General features: G+C 33.8%; 4 protein-coding genes across 4 annotated transcripts; 1 reads left to right on the top strand and 3 right to left on the bottom strand.

Moving 5' to 3' along the window:
* Positions 1 to 3,020: 3,020 nt before the first annotated feature.
* On the top strand, positions 3,021 to 3,807 carry PHYBLDRAFT_74123 (hypothetical protein; the record flags this gene model as incomplete). Its single annotated transcript, XM_018442985.1, has 6 exons — positions 3,021 to 3,039; positions 3,096 to 3,196; positions 3,278 to 3,348; positions 3,424 to 3,460; positions 3,596 to 3,651; positions 3,729 to 3,807. 6 exons carry the CDS (start codon positions 3,021 to 3,023, stop codon positions 3,805 to 3,807), a joined length of 363 nt encoding a protein of 120 aa, XP_018286682.1.
* Positions 3,808 to 8,878: 5,071 nt separating this feature from the next.
* On the bottom strand, positions 8,879 to 10,045 carry PHYBLDRAFT_188623 (hypothetical protein; the record flags this gene model as incomplete). The annotated part of the gene is made up of 6 exons (XM_018439539.1): positions 8,879 to 9,129; positions 9,206 to 9,294; positions 9,408 to 9,489; positions 9,663 to 9,782; positions 9,852 to 9,882; positions 9,998 to 10,045. 6 exons carry the CDS (start codon positions 10,043 to 10,045, stop codon positions 9,071 to 9,073), a joined length of 429 nt encoding a protein of 142 aa, XP_018286681.1. The 3' UTR covers positions 8,879 to 9,070.
* A 1,398-nt stretch (positions 10,046 to 11,443) lies between these two features.
* PHYBLDRAFT_160077 (hypothetical protein) lies at positions 11,444 to 12,140 on the bottom strand (the record flags this gene model as incomplete). The annotated part of the gene is made up of 2 exons (XM_018434111.1): positions 11,444 to 11,827; positions 11,909 to 12,140. The coding sequence occupies 2 exons, from the start codon at positions 12,135 to 12,137 to the stop codon at positions 11,574 to 11,576; spliced, it is 483 nt and encodes a 160-aa protein (XP_018286680.1). The 3' UTR covers positions 11,444 to 11,573.
* A 3,824-nt stretch (positions 12,141 to 15,964) lies between these two features.
* PHYBLDRAFT_150235 (hypothetical protein) lies at positions 15,965 to 17,712 on the bottom strand (the record flags this gene model as incomplete). The annotated part of the gene is made up of 6 exons (XM_018432437.1): positions 15,965 to 16,505; positions 16,597 to 16,649; positions 16,728 to 16,967; positions 17,044 to 17,339; positions 17,404 to 17,461; positions 17,521 to 17,712. 6 exons carry the CDS (start codon positions 17,710 to 17,712, stop codon positions 15,965 to 15,967), a joined length of 1,380 nt encoding a protein of 459 aa, XP_018286679.1.
* Between the last annotated feature and the right edge of the window lie 621 nt (positions 17,713 to 18,333).

The raw sequence follows: 18,333 nt of genomic DNA, 5'->3' as shown, positions 1-18,333 counted from the left end.
CAGCAGTTTACTGAAATATTTACATTTAAAGTTATCTTAAGATATTAAGACTTGGAGTATAGTATTTACATCTTAACAATATTTCAAGGCTTGTATAGATTATGTACTTTAAATCAATTTAATATCTTATACTGATAGAGCCTAAGTATTTATAGACAAGTACCTGTATTCAATTACCAATACAATTATTATAATCGAAACTATTAAATTTTCTCAATAACCTGCTATTAGCATAACTCAGAAAAACTATATATTCCCAAATAAATCAACTCAATAAAAAACAACTTTTACACACCTATATTTTCTTTTTCTTTCTTTTCTCTGGGTATTCATCTAAAAAACACTTTTATTTGCTACAAAGACTATGAATGTTTATCTGATAATCCCCTTTTTCCTTTTCTAAATGTTTTTTTTACAAACTTCTTACGCCACACCAACATACATAGCACGTCCCACTACTCTCCTACTAATTTATCTGGAATCATTCGACATTATATTTCTGTGACCTCCGTTTCTCGCCAAATATTGACTACTATCATGTTTTTAATGGCGTTCTTTTTTCTGCTCAAAAGTCTTACTGGAGAACAATTTCCAGCAATTTTTTGTTTGTTCTTGACAATATGTAAAATATATTAAGAATAGCATATAAATAGGGCAATAGTATTAAGTGCATCTGCAATATTCAATATATTTACAGCAACAAAGATACTATTTATATACAAGAAGTACAGACTATAAGAAAAGATAAGATAGTAGTTAAAAGATATACAGTTCTGTCTTTATTTCGCAGGAGTACTTAATATATTGAATCCATGTAAAATTTTGGCTAGAAATTATATTTCTCTTTCTCATGAGACGGGCTGTGTTGGTTTGTGTAAAGAAGTGACCCAAACAATTAATAGAAAAAAGGAATATGTATCAATCTCCTCTAACAACTCCTTAGCCCTAATATTGGCAATTGGCAGCTTGTTCTCTTGAGAAAAATCAAAAGAAAATAGAAGTGATGTGTAAGGATGTTCTTTATTGCTTTCATCTTTCAATGTTTATATAGATATTTCGATAATAAATAAAATAGTATAATTAGTAAGCTATTACTAAGAGATTGGGATAAACTATACTTCATAAAAAAATAAGAGAGAGAAATAGAGGTAGATAGTCATTGTTGGGGTTCATTGTTACAATCCTTATGATTTTCAATTGATTGCTGCGCCAGTTGTAACAATCATGCTCTTCCCAAGATCATTACTTAATCAATTGGTTTACATAATTGATACGAAAAGATTTAGAGATATGGGATATGTTTGGGCCAGCCGAAAATGTGAATATACACGCAACGTGTCACTCACTCTATTTTACATTTTTATTTTGATTCTTCTCATTTATTGTTTATCATGAGTCAAAGATTTAAATCAAAGTTCCAATTGTCTACTATTTTTTTTTCTCTTTCGTTCTCGTTTAACTTAAACTCGTTTAATTGAATATATGCATTTCAGAAAAAAAAATATTAAGAAAAATATTGGAAACTAATCAGAAGACTTGTTGATATTGGTGCTTTAGTTGTTGCTGCTGCTGCTGTTTCTATTAATATGATATGATCAGTCTTGATGATTTATCAAGAAAAGTGCACAAAAGTAAAACAGCAAGTAAAAGACAAGAGAAGAATAATAAAAGTATATACATATGGAGATATGGAGGGATTCTTACCTGTTGTATTCTGTGCTTTGATCTTAGAAAACATATTATTGTTCTGATTTTATTAGATGGGCTATATCAGCATTAAATATAATTCAAAATATGTAGCTAGTTTGATAGGGTATAAGCATCATTACATTTTTTTTGTTAAAATAGTTATAGATATTGTATATTGAAAATAATGTAAAAGCAGAAGGGTCGAGTAAAGAAAAAAAAAGAACTCGCCAACTAGACTCTGTATCAAAGAGTAATGTCTTTATCAGAGAGAAAGAGAAAAGAAAGAGTATGAATGCATACTATTAGAGATCTACAGTAGCTGTAAAATATCTACAATAATCCTTTAAATAATTTTTTTAATGATTTTAATATGATTTCAAAGCAATATAAACTGTAACAGTATATACATACTACAGTGTCCGAAAGAAAGGTTTAACAGCTTTATTATTTATCTATAACTTTACTAATACATTTATATAATTAAAATTTTGGCTCTAGACATAATTATGTAAAGAATAAGTCATGCTAGCGAAGATATGTGAATATACATTATAATAACAATATTTTTATTGATCAAGAGTAAGAAAGAGTATTATGTTTGTAGCTCACAAGAGATATTGCATATGTATGTAAAACTGAATAGCCTAAATAAAAAAAATAGCTTAATAAAAACATGCTATTATTTTCTTAATAGTAGTTCTTATATACTTATATGACTTTCAGGATACTTTGTGAAGCGAAAGAAAACAAAGTGTGATTATAATGTTAAGGAGAATTTCTTTATTTACTTGGTATTTTTTTTTAAAATAATAATAATAATAATAATAATAATAATTATCAGTAGTGTGAACATAAAGATATAGAAATATATTCCCCAAAGAAATATAAATGTTATCTAAAACAAGGTAATACTCAAATGTATTCAGTGTTGGTACTATTCAATGTATCTATTAGATAATACCAATAGGTCCTTGATAGAAATATGCGATAAAAAATACGCAATAAAAATATGCGATAAAAAACATGGAGCTTTTACTGAAAACATGAAACTATTTAATTTTCATATGAATTTGTTTTGATTTATCCAAAATAGGCTTTTACGCCTTCCGTGCTGCGCCATCCCCATTTTTTTTCATATAAGAATCGATACAATTCTCAATTTCCTGTTATCCCTCCTCTTCCTCCTGGTTTCCTTTCGGTGGTCCTTGGTTTCCGACACGGTAAGAAAATTGTCTTTAAATGCCTATATCCTTCTATCCGTATAAGGTGCATACTGATATTTATTATGAAAACGCACCCCAGACGCGGTTTCTAGCTAAGTTCCAAAAATGATGTCCAGTCTAATAGCAGGTAAAGTATTATACAGACATATGCACACTTTGACACGGTCAATATACTAACTACAGCACAGTGTTTTCTTGTGCATGTTTTTTTTTCTGTCTTCTATGCCCAGCGTCCATTCCACTGTAGCCACGGAGAGGTCCTTCACGTCAAGTTCATGTACCAGGTAAGTAAATACACACACACAGATGATTTGACACGATCACCACACTAACTATGATTTGATGTTTTCTTTCTTTCATCACAGTGTCCAGTGTCCAGTGCCGTTTTGCTTTTAAGCACAAGTACTTTTTTAAACCCTACGCAGTTATCTGCTAGGTAAGCAAACACACACACGCTTTGACACGATCAATACACTAACTATGATTCGATATTTCTTTTATTTTATCACAGTGTCCAGTGTCCCGTCCCGTCTTGCTTTTTAGCACAAGTACTTTTCAAGCCTTCCGCTGCTGTTTACTAGGTAAGTAAACGCGTACATACACACATACTTTGACACGATCAACACGCTAACTATGATTTGATGTTTTCTTTTTTTTCTATTGCAGTTTCTAGTTCTGTTTAGCTGTTAACCACCATTCTTTTGATGGTGCCTTCATACCATGTATGGTCCACTGAGTGGTAAGTCAATATATACATACTTTGACTCAATTAACATACTCACTTTATACTTTTATATTACTTTATTCTCTTGATAGTGTTCAAAGTATGCTTATGGAGAGGTGTACCGAGAACCAGCTCAGTATTTTACACCCTTCCCAGTTAACAGCTAGGTAAGTAAACGCGCACACGCGCACACACTTTGACACAATAAGTATATTAACCTTATACTCGATTTTTATTTATATCTCTACTCTTGGAGTGGTCACTGAGTACCTCGTATTCTATCGGTCACGATATATCAAAAGGAATATACGTAAACATTTTCATGCAAAATGTGTATATCATGGTCTTTAACAGTGAGTCTCCGGGCTCTTTTCCAACTCGCTCATTGTAGACGCCTTATTTATAAGGCTTGTCTTAATATGAGATTCTGGTTTTTTTATTGAACGCACTGCACTCTTTGGCGTCTAGTCATTGAGTTCGCTCAAGGTACCATGGCCTAAAATTGGTCCGTACTTTGAGCGATTCTACCTGCATTTACTGCAGTGGAAAAGAAACCAAAAGGGATTCCGTCTTGGACTTTATTGTTTGAGATGGAGAAGCTCCAATGTTTGAACCGGAGTAGTCTTTTGACTGCTCTGGATTGTGAACTAGTGAACTGCTTTTCCAGGCATACCAACAAGTCAGTAGCCTTCACTCCCTGGAAAAGGTTACTGGAGGGTGCAATCCCCTCACCTTGTCTTGAGTTCTTGTCTTTGTGTTAAGTAGCTTCCGATGAGTCGGGTTGTTTTACAAACTCCCTAATCCTGGTGAAAAGTTTCATCGAAGGCTAAATATACTTATAAAAAACCAACTGAACACAAGTACCGTAAGGGAAAGTAGCTCTTAGTGTAGAGCATACTGGACGTTAAAGACCTTCCTGAGCCACTCACATGAAGGCGAAAGCCGGATGAAATCCACGTCAGTTTTTTCTGTGTTGTGCGGCACATAACATGGAGAAGACTGAGGAACGCAGAGGTAGCTTTATGCTATTTTCTTAGGACGTTGGATATTGGCTCTCCAGATTTTGTCCTTTGGGGCATGTCAAGATTGTCACAGAAAGGTGCAAGTATAAGGGTGTATCACCTGGATGCGTAGAGTTTTTTAAATTCGTTGAGCACCTGGACGTGAGGTAATACAGGTAGATTCCAGCAGAATCGACAGATTACCCAGTACAATCGCCTGTATTTTACTGCTTCCTGTTGAAATGATCCCTGTGCTTTTCAAGTCCCTCATTGCTTAGACTTTGATACTTGTAACCCACGCTCTGGTAAACAGAACTGGACATGAGGGACGAACCCGAAGCAAAGTTAAGGTGCCTAAGTAAATGCTATGCTGTTCACTTGGGTGTCTCAGACACCTGTCCCGAGCAGTTTGGCATTAAAGCATTTCACCGATACTTTGCCGTCATGGTAAATTTGATGCCATGCCGAGTAGGCAGGAATGAGGGTTGTTGAGAAGCTTGGGTGTAAACTTGAGTGGATCGGCCTTCAAGCGCAGGTCTTGACAAAAAAATCTTTATTTTTACTTTTGGGATTTATCGGATATACTTTAAAAGTATATAAATGAATATTTTAATACAATATTCAGTATTAAAATCAGGTTAAATTTTCTTTTACAAGCAAGGTATGTATATGTATAGACACGTATCAACAATGGGCATCATACTTATTAAGTTCTAATATATCAATAATACAACTTCTTTAGCAATCTTGGTTTAGCCGATCTTCTTTCACTTGACAACTCATGTCTGAAAACATATAAATACAAAGGTATAGTTTTTCTTTTAAGAAAATCAATAGTTTGATGATGTTTCATTAACTTTCTTCATCTCATGTATGCAATTAAGCATTGACATTCAATTAGGCATTGCCACGCAACTAGGCATTGACATGCAATTAGGCATTGACATGCACTTAACATTACAAACACCAACCCGAGTACTGTTTTATTCCATATAGGTAATAACCACAACCTCATTAAAAGTTTTTGAAGATTAACCTCTTTTTTCTTTTTCACTCTTCTGGTGGAATATTCTTATGAGATCTCCATAGAGCTAAAATCTAAACTACTTGGCAGCCTTACTATTACTATAAAATTATGTCATCTCTTCCACTCTTATCCAATATTAAACTTGTGACAGGGAGCATTATCTTCTTAGTAGATATATTCGCTATCTTTATCTTTATTGAGAGCTTACATAAATAGAAGATTCTTCATTAGTTCATTAGTTAATTGCGTGTGTCTTTAAACTTCCATATGACCCAGACATATCCTATCTTTCTAAACCTCTCTTTGTATCAATTATGTAAAAAAATTGCTCAAGTCGTGGCCGCAAGAAGAATATAATTCTTATAGCTGGTGAAGAAATCAATTAAAAGACACAAGCATTGTAACAATCAACCACAGAAATAATTAGCTATTTCTACTTCTCTCTCTTACTTATTACTAATTATCCAAAGAAGCATAGTTTATCTCAACATCTTGGTAATAGCTTAGAGCATCTGTAGCGGTTACATTAAAATGAATTTTTACGATTATTTTAACGTGAATTCTGAAATGTTGTCAAAAAATCGTCTGCAGCGGTTATATTTTAGACAATATTATAGATTTTTTTTATTTTTTTTTATTTTTTTTTGGTTGGGCAAACCCATGAGGAAACATTATAGATAATGTAGGCTATTTTTAAGGCCTGGAACATTACATCTAGTGATACATTATAAGTCGATATTATATTTTTGAATTGTTTTCTTCTCTCTCACGTCCTTTGTTAGAATGAACAATGGTCTATAGAAATGAGCAAATAAATCCTCACAAATTATGCTCACTATTAATCAGACAATATTGAAATTATTAAATTCATATTTTTAAGGCATCTAATAGAGGACAAATGTCCAATAAAATAAATTTTAAAAAAAGAAGAATATGATTAAAGCCACCAGTGAAGAACAGACACCTTTAAATAGTCAAAAAGCTCAAATTGTTTTTATAATATAACCACACTTTGGCAATCTGTTTTTAACCGGTATTCAATCCCCCGGTGTAGCTAAACTGCATTATATATATATATCAGTAAGGTAACCCGCTGCAGATGCCCTAGCCTAACTGCACAGAAATCTTTACTTTTTGTTGCGATGTTTTGGTTATGTTCTCAAGCTTAAGCCAAAAAACCAAAGTTTAAAATCAAGAATACAAACAACAAAAAACGATTTATTTAGCATTGTATTATTATTTTTTTACTTTCAGCCTCAACAGGGATTTCTGCAAAATACGTTCGAATTGCTTTTTTTTTCACCACGCAACAAAAAAAAATTACGGAATAACCATGGAATTGAATGCAAAAAATTCATAAATTGCAGTCAAAAATCACAACCAGCAATATTGTAGATAATTTTAAAAACAAAAATTAACGGAAAAAAAAACGCACAATTTTATAACGGGCAATATTTTTTTTAAATGTTTTTTTATTTTATTTTTATTTTTAGAAAAATCTACTTAAAACTGTAAAACTCTGTAAATATCCATCCATCTAATGACTTGAAATGCACGCACACAAAATGTTTGGTTTTGTCGTTAACTGTAAAAATAAAAAGTATAAGTATAAGGTGTATCATAAAAAACACAAAATCATAATTCTCTTTATAATATTTTTCTGACTATTCTTTCATTATTCATAACACAAATAGGTAAAGAAAAGCAAAACTCAGTGTAACTATGACATTTATAAAAGCTACATCGCAACCGGCATCCAAAACAGATGACCAAAATAATTGCTCAAGGATAATTGGTATTATCATCATTGCTTTGCTTATTTCTTATTCTTATGTGGAATGATTATATGAAAGGAATAGAAAGGTATATATATGTACAAAGAGTGTTGTATATGATATGATAATAAAGAATTGTTTTTTTGGTTCAACTTACGTATTACAGCCAAAAGATGAATAAACGGATAATATTCCAGGTTTTTAGAAAAAGTAGATTTGTAAAAATATCTGTAATTCAATACCTGGTCCATTTTATACTTGTATCCTGATGAGCGGAGATAAAAAATAAAAGAGTCACAATAATTTTTTTTTCTTCTCTTGGTGGACTACTTTTTTTTTTAATTACAGTAGACGTTCACATAGTTGTGGTCGACCGGCTTTAACCGGTCGACCGCCCTAATTTTGTTTTACTGTTTATAGTAACTTCTGAAATTGAAAAAGACAGTCATTTGAAGTTAGTTGCGCAGAGTACTTGCAATCTACTAAAATTTCCCCAAAGTAAGCCTTTAACTTTCTATCTGTTTACAAACATGAATAACAACAATATCAATCAACTCAACAACTTCAAAAAGAATGTAGAGCTTTGTACAAATAGCCTTTAATTTATTAGAAAATTCTAAAAAAAAATTATAAGAGAAAGATGCAGACGATGTATATAATCAAGCAGTTGAAGACTTCAACAAAAAAAAAAGTAGACAGACTCGTCAGCTTACAAATACCTCGTCGGTTGAAATTTTTATAAAAGGAGCGTGATTTAGCAAATCCACTGGCTTTTGCAGGGGATGCACTTGAATTTGATGCCCATTTTTGGAATAAAATTATATCTAAAAATGGGAATAAAAACCGGTCGACTGACGAATAAAAACCGGTCGACCACAACTAGGTGAACGCCTTAATTCATTCGTCTAAAAAAATAACATCGTCTCAATCATGCAGAAACATTTTTGGAGTTTTATAATACATAATATACATACTTGGGTTTATATTAAGTATCCAAGTAAATGTTTGACGCTTCCAAATGATTTGCGCTACGAATTTTATTTGTATAATACAATGTATACATTTACATATAGCCTTTCACAACACAAAGCGGCAAAATCCAGTAAAAGTAAAAGTAAAAGGAAAGAAGAAAGAAAGAAAAGGCTTGTACAATATATACATGTATTAATTAAATTGTAAATCTATTTGAATGAAAAGCTTAAAAGAAAACAAAATAGTGTATTTACAAAAAGATGTATAGAGAGATATTTGTGCTGTTCAATTACAAAGAATATAATCTTACTACCAAATAGTCTATCAAAATCTTTCTCATATATACCTTATTAGTATTAAGAATGTCAGTAAACCTATACACAAAAATGCTTTATCAAAACAAGCCAATTGATTTTGTACACTTCAAAATACAAAGATAAATAAAATTCAAGCAATGCAAGCTTTCTGTCGTTTGTAAAAAAAAATAGGTGATAATAATAATATGTAAAAAAAAAATAACATTGTTTACATAGCCTTCTTTGATTATTGGTGGGAGTAAGATTGCTATATAGAAAAAGAATACATACATACTTACATATGTATGTATTTATGTATGTATATAGAGCTATAAAAAACAAAGAGTTTCTTTCTCTCTTCCTTTACTCTTCGATCTCCTCTTCTCCATGACCACGACCCTGGGTGAGAACCTTGAGTGTGGCTATAGACAAATACACATATAATTAGAGCTCAATGCTTCTTTAATCTTTGTATACAAGCAATTGTATTATCCTTACTTTGGTTAATTTCGGCCTTGGTTCTCTGGATACCTTCACGGTCAGTGTAATCGCTGTAACGCAATTTACCCTCAACGTAGACAAGATCGCTAAAGTTTACAATAAGAAACATTAGTTTATTATTATCCTTTCTCCATTATTTTCGATCTTTCCTCTATTCTTTCATTTACTTTATATATTTATATTTATATCTTTTACTCACCCCTTCTTAACCTTCTCGACAATCCAGTCAGAGCCCTTCCATGCGCTGACACGGTGCCATTGGGTGCGCTTGATCAAGTTACCTATTGAACATATAAATACCAATTATTATCTACAGCCAGCAACCATCACACACGCAATATAATATAATATATATATATACTCTCGGTGTATAAATATGACGTGTAAAGCCTCATTATTTAACAAAATCCAAACTAATAATAGTTGTGATAATACTGATAATAAATCAACTCACCCTCCTTGTCAGGTCGAGTCTCTGAGGTGGCAACAGTGTAGTTAACAACCTTGCTGTTCTCGCTGATCTCATGGACAGTAGGGTCAGCGCCAATTCTACCAATCAACTGGATCTTGTTGACTATTCACAAATAAATTTCCAAATAAATATATATGTGTATATACAATTCTCATAGTTTAATGAACTCACGATCAGATCTAGCGGCAGAAACAGAGAATGACTTTTGTTGTTGTTGTTGTAATCACCACAAAAAAAAATAAGTTTTCTGGTCGTCTGTGTATACGTTTACGTGTACGTGTATGTACATTCATCTTAGTCTATTATTCATTACTCACTCTAGCAAACTTGGTAGCAGTAACTGAAGAGCGGAAAAGGGCAGCCATTTGATAGGGTTATATATATATATAATAAGGAGGAAGAAGTATGATTAGAAGCTAAAGGTATAAAAACATGTCTTAACCAGCCGTCACACACACGCACACGTACACACACGCACACGCACACGCACACGCACACACTTTGCTGGGGCTCACTACTTAAAAAACTCATTAATCTTTGCTTGTCAAAAACTGGTTGTGTTACATTACTGAGAAATATATATAAAAGTAGCGATTCCAAACGGCGATTTTGAAAAATATGATAGGTATTTTTTTTAAAAAAAAAAAAATGTCCATCAGAATCGTAACTCATTTCCTATAGTGTAAACCAACGTTTATTGCTTAAGAAGCTATCAAAGAAGATAATACTTTTATATATACATATATATTTTGCAGATAATCATTTGTTTTTCTTCTTTTAGCTATTGACATGCAATTACTCTAATTTAGACGTGTTAAATAATGTAATGTTGTCGAAACTATATAGAATATTTTGACAGGGTAAAATGCCCTGAATTTGCCCTGAATTTCTCATAATATTACTATTTGTTATTGCCCTTGATTTCCTTCTTCTTTTTTTATGCTTTACCTGATGATGCTGTAGACAGAGCGATTGGTATATCTTATTAAATTTTGGAGTAATTCACTGGGATCCGAACTTGTTTAATCCCTTGTCATGTTTTTCTTTCTTGCAAAATGAAATCAATTATAAAAATGACAAATGCAATTGTCTAGTCTTTATTTACCGCCAAATTTAACAGCGTCGGCTATCCTATTTGATTGAGACGCAGACAGTAGTCAGTTTAGAAATGTCATTTTATAAAATTAAAATTTTACCTTCACAATTATAAAATCATTTCAAAATGGAATGACGAAGCCCTAAAAAAACAAATTAAAGAATCGCTCAGAGAATTTAAAGTTTGTTGTTTTCACAAAGAAATTACCATATTAGAATATAAACATCAGACAGCGAATTAAATTCCACCTATTATGAGATTGAAATTAACCGCGCAGTAATAAAGAAACCATTGACAGTTAAATAGATTTACCCACTCATTATTCTTAATACTATTAAAAAAAAAATGAAAGATATTTTGTATACCTTTTTTTGTCTTTAGGTACTTTCTTTTTATTGTAAAATATCATATATATGTATCCAAAGCAAACGTTGAATATCTGGCCCCCTGAAGAGTATATTAGAATTACAAATTTGTTTTCATTAAAAACAATGGTACATCAAAAAACCGAATAAAATTGCTTTCATTTTTGAGAATTGCATGCTCAATTCTTTGATATATATGCCTGCACTCTTATCTATACAATCCTTTATTGTAGTAGTAATTAAAGGCAGACAAAAAGAGCTTTTTTTTTTCTTAATTTGTTTTTTATATTTTTTTTATTTTTACAAGATTTTATGGTGTAAATTATGCGATGAGTAAAAAATGTCCCTTTTCTCCCTTTCTCCCTCCCTTCTTTTTTTTTGGTTAATATATTTTGGTTGGTTGATTGGTTGTTTTGCCTTTTGTTTTTTGTTTTAATCCATATCAATGACCATAGCCTTTGATTCGCCTGCCTCCTTGATAGTCTTATCCAGTCCGCCTGTCCAGATGGCTGTGTTCCATTTGGGATAAATACGTTTGTAAAGGGGCATCATCACAGTATCCTGCTGTGTGAGTGGTCCATCAAAGATACACTTCATATAACCGTGGGTACCGAGGGATTCGCGAATGTGACCAACACGACCATACTTGGTCTGCAGCTGTACGGGCTTGAACCAATGAACATCCTCTGTAATATTTTTTTTAAATATTCAAGTCATTAATACATTTCCATCTTTGATCAAGTGTATAGGTATGTGTATGTATTTACCTGGGTTAAAGAACATGTAACGCACGACGGCAGACTTCTTGTTGACCTTGAAAGGATGTCCACTCAAAACAATACGCTTGGCAACAATACGCTTGACATCGGTATTCATGAACATGCCAGTAGACACAAGAATAGGCTCATTGACATCTTCAGTCTCCTTGTAAAACATACAAGGAACCTTGCCAAATACAACAGGGCCATATACAGTGGCTACAGAAGGCTTGCCCATACGCAAGAAACGCTCGTATTTGTGAACATGGTTGGTACCCTTGTTGCTGTTCTGTGAGTAGATGGGGCGAACCAAATACCTCCGGAAGCCCAAATGCATAACCATAGGATCCTATTTTAAATATATATATGGGTTAGAGCTTAGTTTTACCAAGTACCGTGTGCCTGCATGTGTGTTTGTGTATGCACATCAGTCCAAATCACTTTCTTCCTTTTTTCAAATTATGTATTACCTTTGATCGCACGGGCTCCTCATAGGCGTTGTCACGCTGGATTTGGATGTTGAGCAAAGAAGTCTTGTGCTCGTATTGGAGAAGACCGAATACAATATAAGGGCGAGACTTATCAAAGGCCTCTATAAGAAAGAAAGATAAATATATGCCATACAAGGCATATGATATATATTAGTATGCACACCAACAATAATCAGCCAGCAATATGGATATACTAAAATTCTTACCGAAAGCACCTCTGGGAACATCCTTGATCCAGAGTGTGATGCGGGTTCCGGGCTTGACATTACCGACAATAGCCTGGCTAACAACTCTAGACTTGGTTCTGGCGTAGTTCTCGAATTGGAAAATACGAGCATAATCCATGGGAAGGTTCTCATAAGGATCCCAGGGAGAAGTACGGAAAGACTGGAGGCCGCGGTAACGGGCAAATCTCTCACGTGCGGGGAGGTGAGCAGGAGTATCGATCTCGTCAGGGAATTCAGAGTGATCCTTGAACTCTTCCTGGCGGTTTTTCAAGTACTCTGCGTACTGTCTTTCTTCTTCTTCCATATCAAGTTCATCATCCTCGGCCTTCTTCTCCTCCAATTCGATATCTTCGTAATCTTCGTTTTCGTCAAAGGCACCACCACCGACAGATTCAACGTCGTCTCCGTCATCCATCTCCATATCTTGGCCTTCTTCTTCATCATCATAGTCAGAGTAGTCTTCGTTCTCATCGTCAGGGATCCAGGCAGCCTGGTAAGCAGAGGTACCCTTGGGAACTCTCTTCTTAGTCTTTTCACCATCAATACCACGACCCAAAGCGCGAACACGTTCTGCAAAAAAAAAAGGTAAAGAACGATAAGTTTACTTTGGGTTTGGAGTTTCTACTGTCAAATAATATTAATAACAATAATAGTAATAAATTACCATCAGCCTCTGCCAATTCCTCTTCAGTGGGCCATGTCTGTTCGTTATCCATGAAATCAGGTTCATTCTCGGCTACCAAATCGTCTTGTTCGGCAGGGTTGGGGGTATCGACAACCTTAGGGTCAGCCTGCATCTCATGTTCTCTTGCAGCTAAAGGTGAGGTGGTAATCTAAAATACACACACGACCATTTATTAATAAATACATGACCCTCCTTTCTTCTTCCTTTCTCATATGTAAATGGTTTTACTTGATACTCACTTGCTGCAATTGGAAGTCGCCAAAGTTTTGGAGATGGACAAGACGGTTGGCGTTAAAGGGGTTTCCACGGGCAAAGCCAGTAACCTTGAGCATACCCTTGTCCTGCCACAATAATTACAAAAATTAGCCAATAGTTCGATTGTACGACAGAAAATATGGTAATAATAACAATGGAAACCAAAAAAAAACTTCATCTTTTTATGTTGCTTTTGTTATTATTATTGTTATTATTTTTACCTCTGAAGTAGGTTCGAACTGAACATCATCAGCAAGCATATAAGGGTGAAGATCACGCCAAGTCAATGGCTTGGGGCGTTGAGAAGTAAGATAACGAATGACGTTCAAAGAATCATTGTCGGTATCGAGGGTGTATAGGTGTTCTTCCTCAGGGAAAAATTGGCGTGTGAAGGTCAAAAGAGATTTTTTGATGTTGGTACGAAGCTTAGGTGCTGAGGCTTCAATATGCTTTTTAAAGAACAAATATCATACAAAATAAATTAATGAGTAAAAAAATCTCTTTCTTCATTTATCTTAATATATTTATACACGGAGAAATAAGGTTAGCCTACCTGGACAACAGGAACAATGTTAACCAATCCTTGATTGAGGATACCCAAAAGACAGTTGATACCAAACTTGTCAACCTCTACTTCAGCAGACATAAGAATAATGGCGAAATCAGCGACCTTAAAGGCATCCAAAACATCAATAAAGTTGCGGCGGAGAGGAACAAACTGAATCTTTTGCTTGAAACGCTCAACATCCAATACTGAAGGCTCCTTTCCCACCATAGGAGAGGCAGTCTGACCGAGCGACTTGTACAAAGCACTAATGGCTCCTTCAATGTCGCTGTCGGGGCAAAGAGGAAGAACAGGGACAATCTTGGGAGCACCATGACGGCCTTCGAACAGACGATTGACTCGGGTGATCTCCTCTCGCTTGGTCTGTTGGATTGTTCGAGCAGCATTGCGACGATCGACTTTTGAGACGATCTTGGAAGCCGCTTGCTTGACAGGTGTCCGGTTCACCTTTCCCTTGCTCACCTCGCGGAGAGCGCTCTTGGTCGAGTGCCGTGACTTGAACGGCTTGTTCGATTGGTGCATCGATCCGGGGCGATGACGATGCTCTACCATGTTGAATTAAAATGTGGTATGGATGCAACCTGTAACTCAAAGTTCGCTTGTCAAAAAAAAACTTTTTTCTTTCTCTGTTACGCTTTAGGCAGGTATGTCGATATTTTAATCCCCGTAATTGACGGTCACGCTTATCTGGAGGCAAACATATACACGCACACACACAGATAAAAAAACCTCAAACTCTCGAGGTTAAGGTCATAAAAGACTGAGATGTTTAATACCAGACATTAATAGTCTTGTACTAAATATACTCTAATATATAGGCAGCAAAAATATTAATAATTCTAAGTATTAGCTTATTGCTTTGTATGTTTTTTTTTTAACTGTAAAATAAAAATAAAAAAACTTGGTGTCTATAAAGATTCTTGTGTTAAATTAGACAATAAGATTATGCGGATATTAAATATCCAAATTGTTTCAAAGTTTGACTTAGCCACAATACACCTCAAAGGTTACAAGATAACACTGAAAGGTGCGTCTCATTTTGTAGAGAAGATACAGCTTTTTAGGTGTTTCAAATCTAAGGATTTAAATGTAAGAAAGAAAGGAGAAAAAAGAGAAAATCAATGAAAATATTTTTTAATAGTTTATTTAGCAATATGCTGAATCTTCTTGGTGCGAATATTATGCGTTTTACGCTATATTGCGTTTTAAAAAAAGGTGTACATAATAGAAAGTTATTTTCAATGAGCATAATGTATTCTCATTTGATAAATACAACTTGATCATGGGTCATTTTCTATAAATGCCTCTCAAAACAGCTCTCATTTGCTTGAGGAAAATACTTAACATTTGGACCAAGGATTACATAGGGATCTAAAAACCATGGCTGAGATTACATACTCTTTTCATGGTGCTCAAAAAATTGTAACGAAAGAAAACTCAAGTAGGCTTAATGCATTACCACACTCCGATAGAAAAATGCTAAATTATTCCTCAAGAAAATGAAATAAAAACATTTATGTATACATATATAAGCTAACATTGAAATGGCCAGTTATTGCCAATATCTAATTCAAATAGCCACACAACACAGCTCTTTTTTTGGCCTGGTTTAAAGAACACTTAAATGACTTGTGATAATAACAATAAATGTCTGGTCACAATATAGTTAGATGGTAAGCATATTCTATATCAATAGTGTTACCAACTTTGAGAAAGAGGTAGGTTATTTATTAGTAGTATTAGAAGATTAAGTGATATACATCGTTTCCCACAGATTATTATTGTTTCTGTTATTGTTATTTAGGCTTAATAAGTGTAGAAGGTAGAACTCGAGTCCATGTATTATTTTTCATGGAGTAGATAATGTTTTCCAGCGAATGTCCATTCATCGCCCGAAATATGGCCAATATTATCTTTCCAAATTATATCTGTGCTTAATAAGTCAACTAGTATAGGGTCTTCTTCGTCAAGTTTATATTGACCAAATTCTTTTTCTTCCAAAGAGAAACATTTGTTCTTGATGTCTCGATACTGTTTTTCTAGCCTGATCTTATTATCTTTTTCTTGAGCCAAATCCAACTCTTCTTTCAGTGTGCGTATATGACCTGATTCTTCATAATTTTCTTTTCTGGTCTGTCGTGCATATGGAGTAGGCCTATTGTGTCTTGCTCTGGAATTCCTTTTTAACGCATACTTGCGGTGGTGTTGATTCTCGTTCTGTGCTGATAGGTTATATTCCTCAGATGATGGCTGATGGACATAATTCTTCTGGGATGTAATTTTGGCGTACAAATGATTTATGAGAGGTGTGTGGTTAATAGACCCTCGATTTGCTAATTGCTGAGACAATAAATCATTGATATAGATATTATTTACTTTTGTTCTAATAAATAAACATGTTTATCAAAGCAGCATTGATTAATTATACAAACAATAATTATAACAGTGCAAAACATGTATCTACGCAAACTTACCTTTGTAGAGCTACGGATTCCGCAGATGTTTCCTCTTTGTTTTGATTATTTATCTATATATATAAAGGTAAATGCCATTATTAATGGGTTGTATATGAATGAGCCAAACATGACTACAAAGAAATATTCACATGTTCATATGAGCTTGATGCTTTGTTCGTCGAGTCTTTGATTGTAATACTTCTCATTGTCCGTATTTCAGGAGTATTTTCTAAAATTGGAGTTTGATTATTCAAGAATGGTCGAGACAGGAAAGGGTCAGGTAATGAAATATCTCTATGGTTTTCCAAAATGTCTTTGTCGATTGGTGAAGACCGGATACACTTGAAGACTGATATTGCTTTATGTGATTCTCTGGAGATACTTGATGCCTAAGGAAGACAATATATAATTGTATTTAGTATTAAATAAAGTCTTTTTTTTCCAAAAAAAAAATCTTGTAAATACCATTTCTCCAATTGCTTGTATATTTTTTTCTATTCTTTCTAGTCGAATGTCTTCGTCTATCAATCGACTGATAAGGTCGGTACGGTTATATCGATAATTTAATCGAGGTGTCGTACATTCCTCTAACTGCTCTGCATTTGTAGGGGTTCTATTTGGTGAAAGTAGACTGGTGTCATAAGTACGGTCAGAATGAAGCGCATCTGGGGTTGATATATGGCTGTAGGCTGGTGAAAATATTATTTGATTTCTGCTATATCCATGTGAATTATTGCGATGTTTTGGGGATTCAAAGAGACCTACAAGTTAAGCTTTAGATAGATAATATTCCATGACAGCATATATTAAAATATAATATCCTACTCTCATTGGTTGTTGTACCCTGAACTGGTAGACAATCTTTAGTGAAAGGCATTTGAGTCTGGTGTACCCAACATATATATGTTAGTTGCGTTCGATAGTAGTCTATCTAAAACATACCTTGTTCCTCATTCTCGTATGTCTTATCGCTTGAGTGTGATCTCGATTTTGACTCAATGGTGTGAATGACATTGCATGATCATGATAAAATGGAGAATCTTCATTATACGTCTTCCCTAAAGGAAGACTGGTAGGTGTCGTTGGTGTATATAAACCCTTTCTCAAGAGAGACGCTCTGTTTGGAGTGACCATTCTGGAGTTATTTTATTTTTATATATTTTTATTCAGAGACAATAGGTGCGTGAGGGTAGTTTTAAGAGAGTAAGAAAAAGATATTGTTGTACAGCATGGTACATTAATCTTTTTTTTTAAATGGAAATTTTCAGGTCCTGTCACCACAAATCAGCCTACAATTAAAGATCCGCGTCTTTGGAAATCTTACTGTTCAGCACACCATGTACACATACAAAGCAAAATAGCAAACCAGTTTAAGGATCAGCCTGTTAATGATTATCAAAGTTATCGTATTCTATAATGGCACTCTAAATGATGTATTATACTTCTATACAAATCCATGGCATAAGTAGCAATGATCATTGACTGATTTACCCAAATATCTCCTTCTCTCAATAGACATATACATACTGTAATTTATAATTGCAATTATTTTATTCTAGGTTAGTATCTCTTATTGTATCTCAATAAACTAGAGCAATATTTCAAGATATATTGCTTCATACAGTATATAGATACTTAACATCACGATGAAGGAGTTGAGACTGTTAACATTTCTACTTTTCTTCTTCTATTCATTAATCTAGCATTGACTGAATAAGTAATACGGCCTTAAAATTAAAATATAAGATATAAGTC

The sequence above is a fragment of the Phycomyces blakesleeanus genome (assembly GCF_001638985.1).
Source record: "Phycomyces blakesleeanus NRRL 1555(-) unplaced genomic scaffold PHYBLscaffold_24, whole genome shotgun sequence".
Lineage (NCBI taxonomy): Eukaryota > Fungi > Mucoromycota > Mucoromycetes > Mucorales > Phycomycetaceae > Phycomyces > Phycomyces blakesleeanus.
The sequence above is the reverse complement of the archived record's forward strand: the minus strand, read 5'-3'. Positions and strand labels throughout refer to the sequence as shown.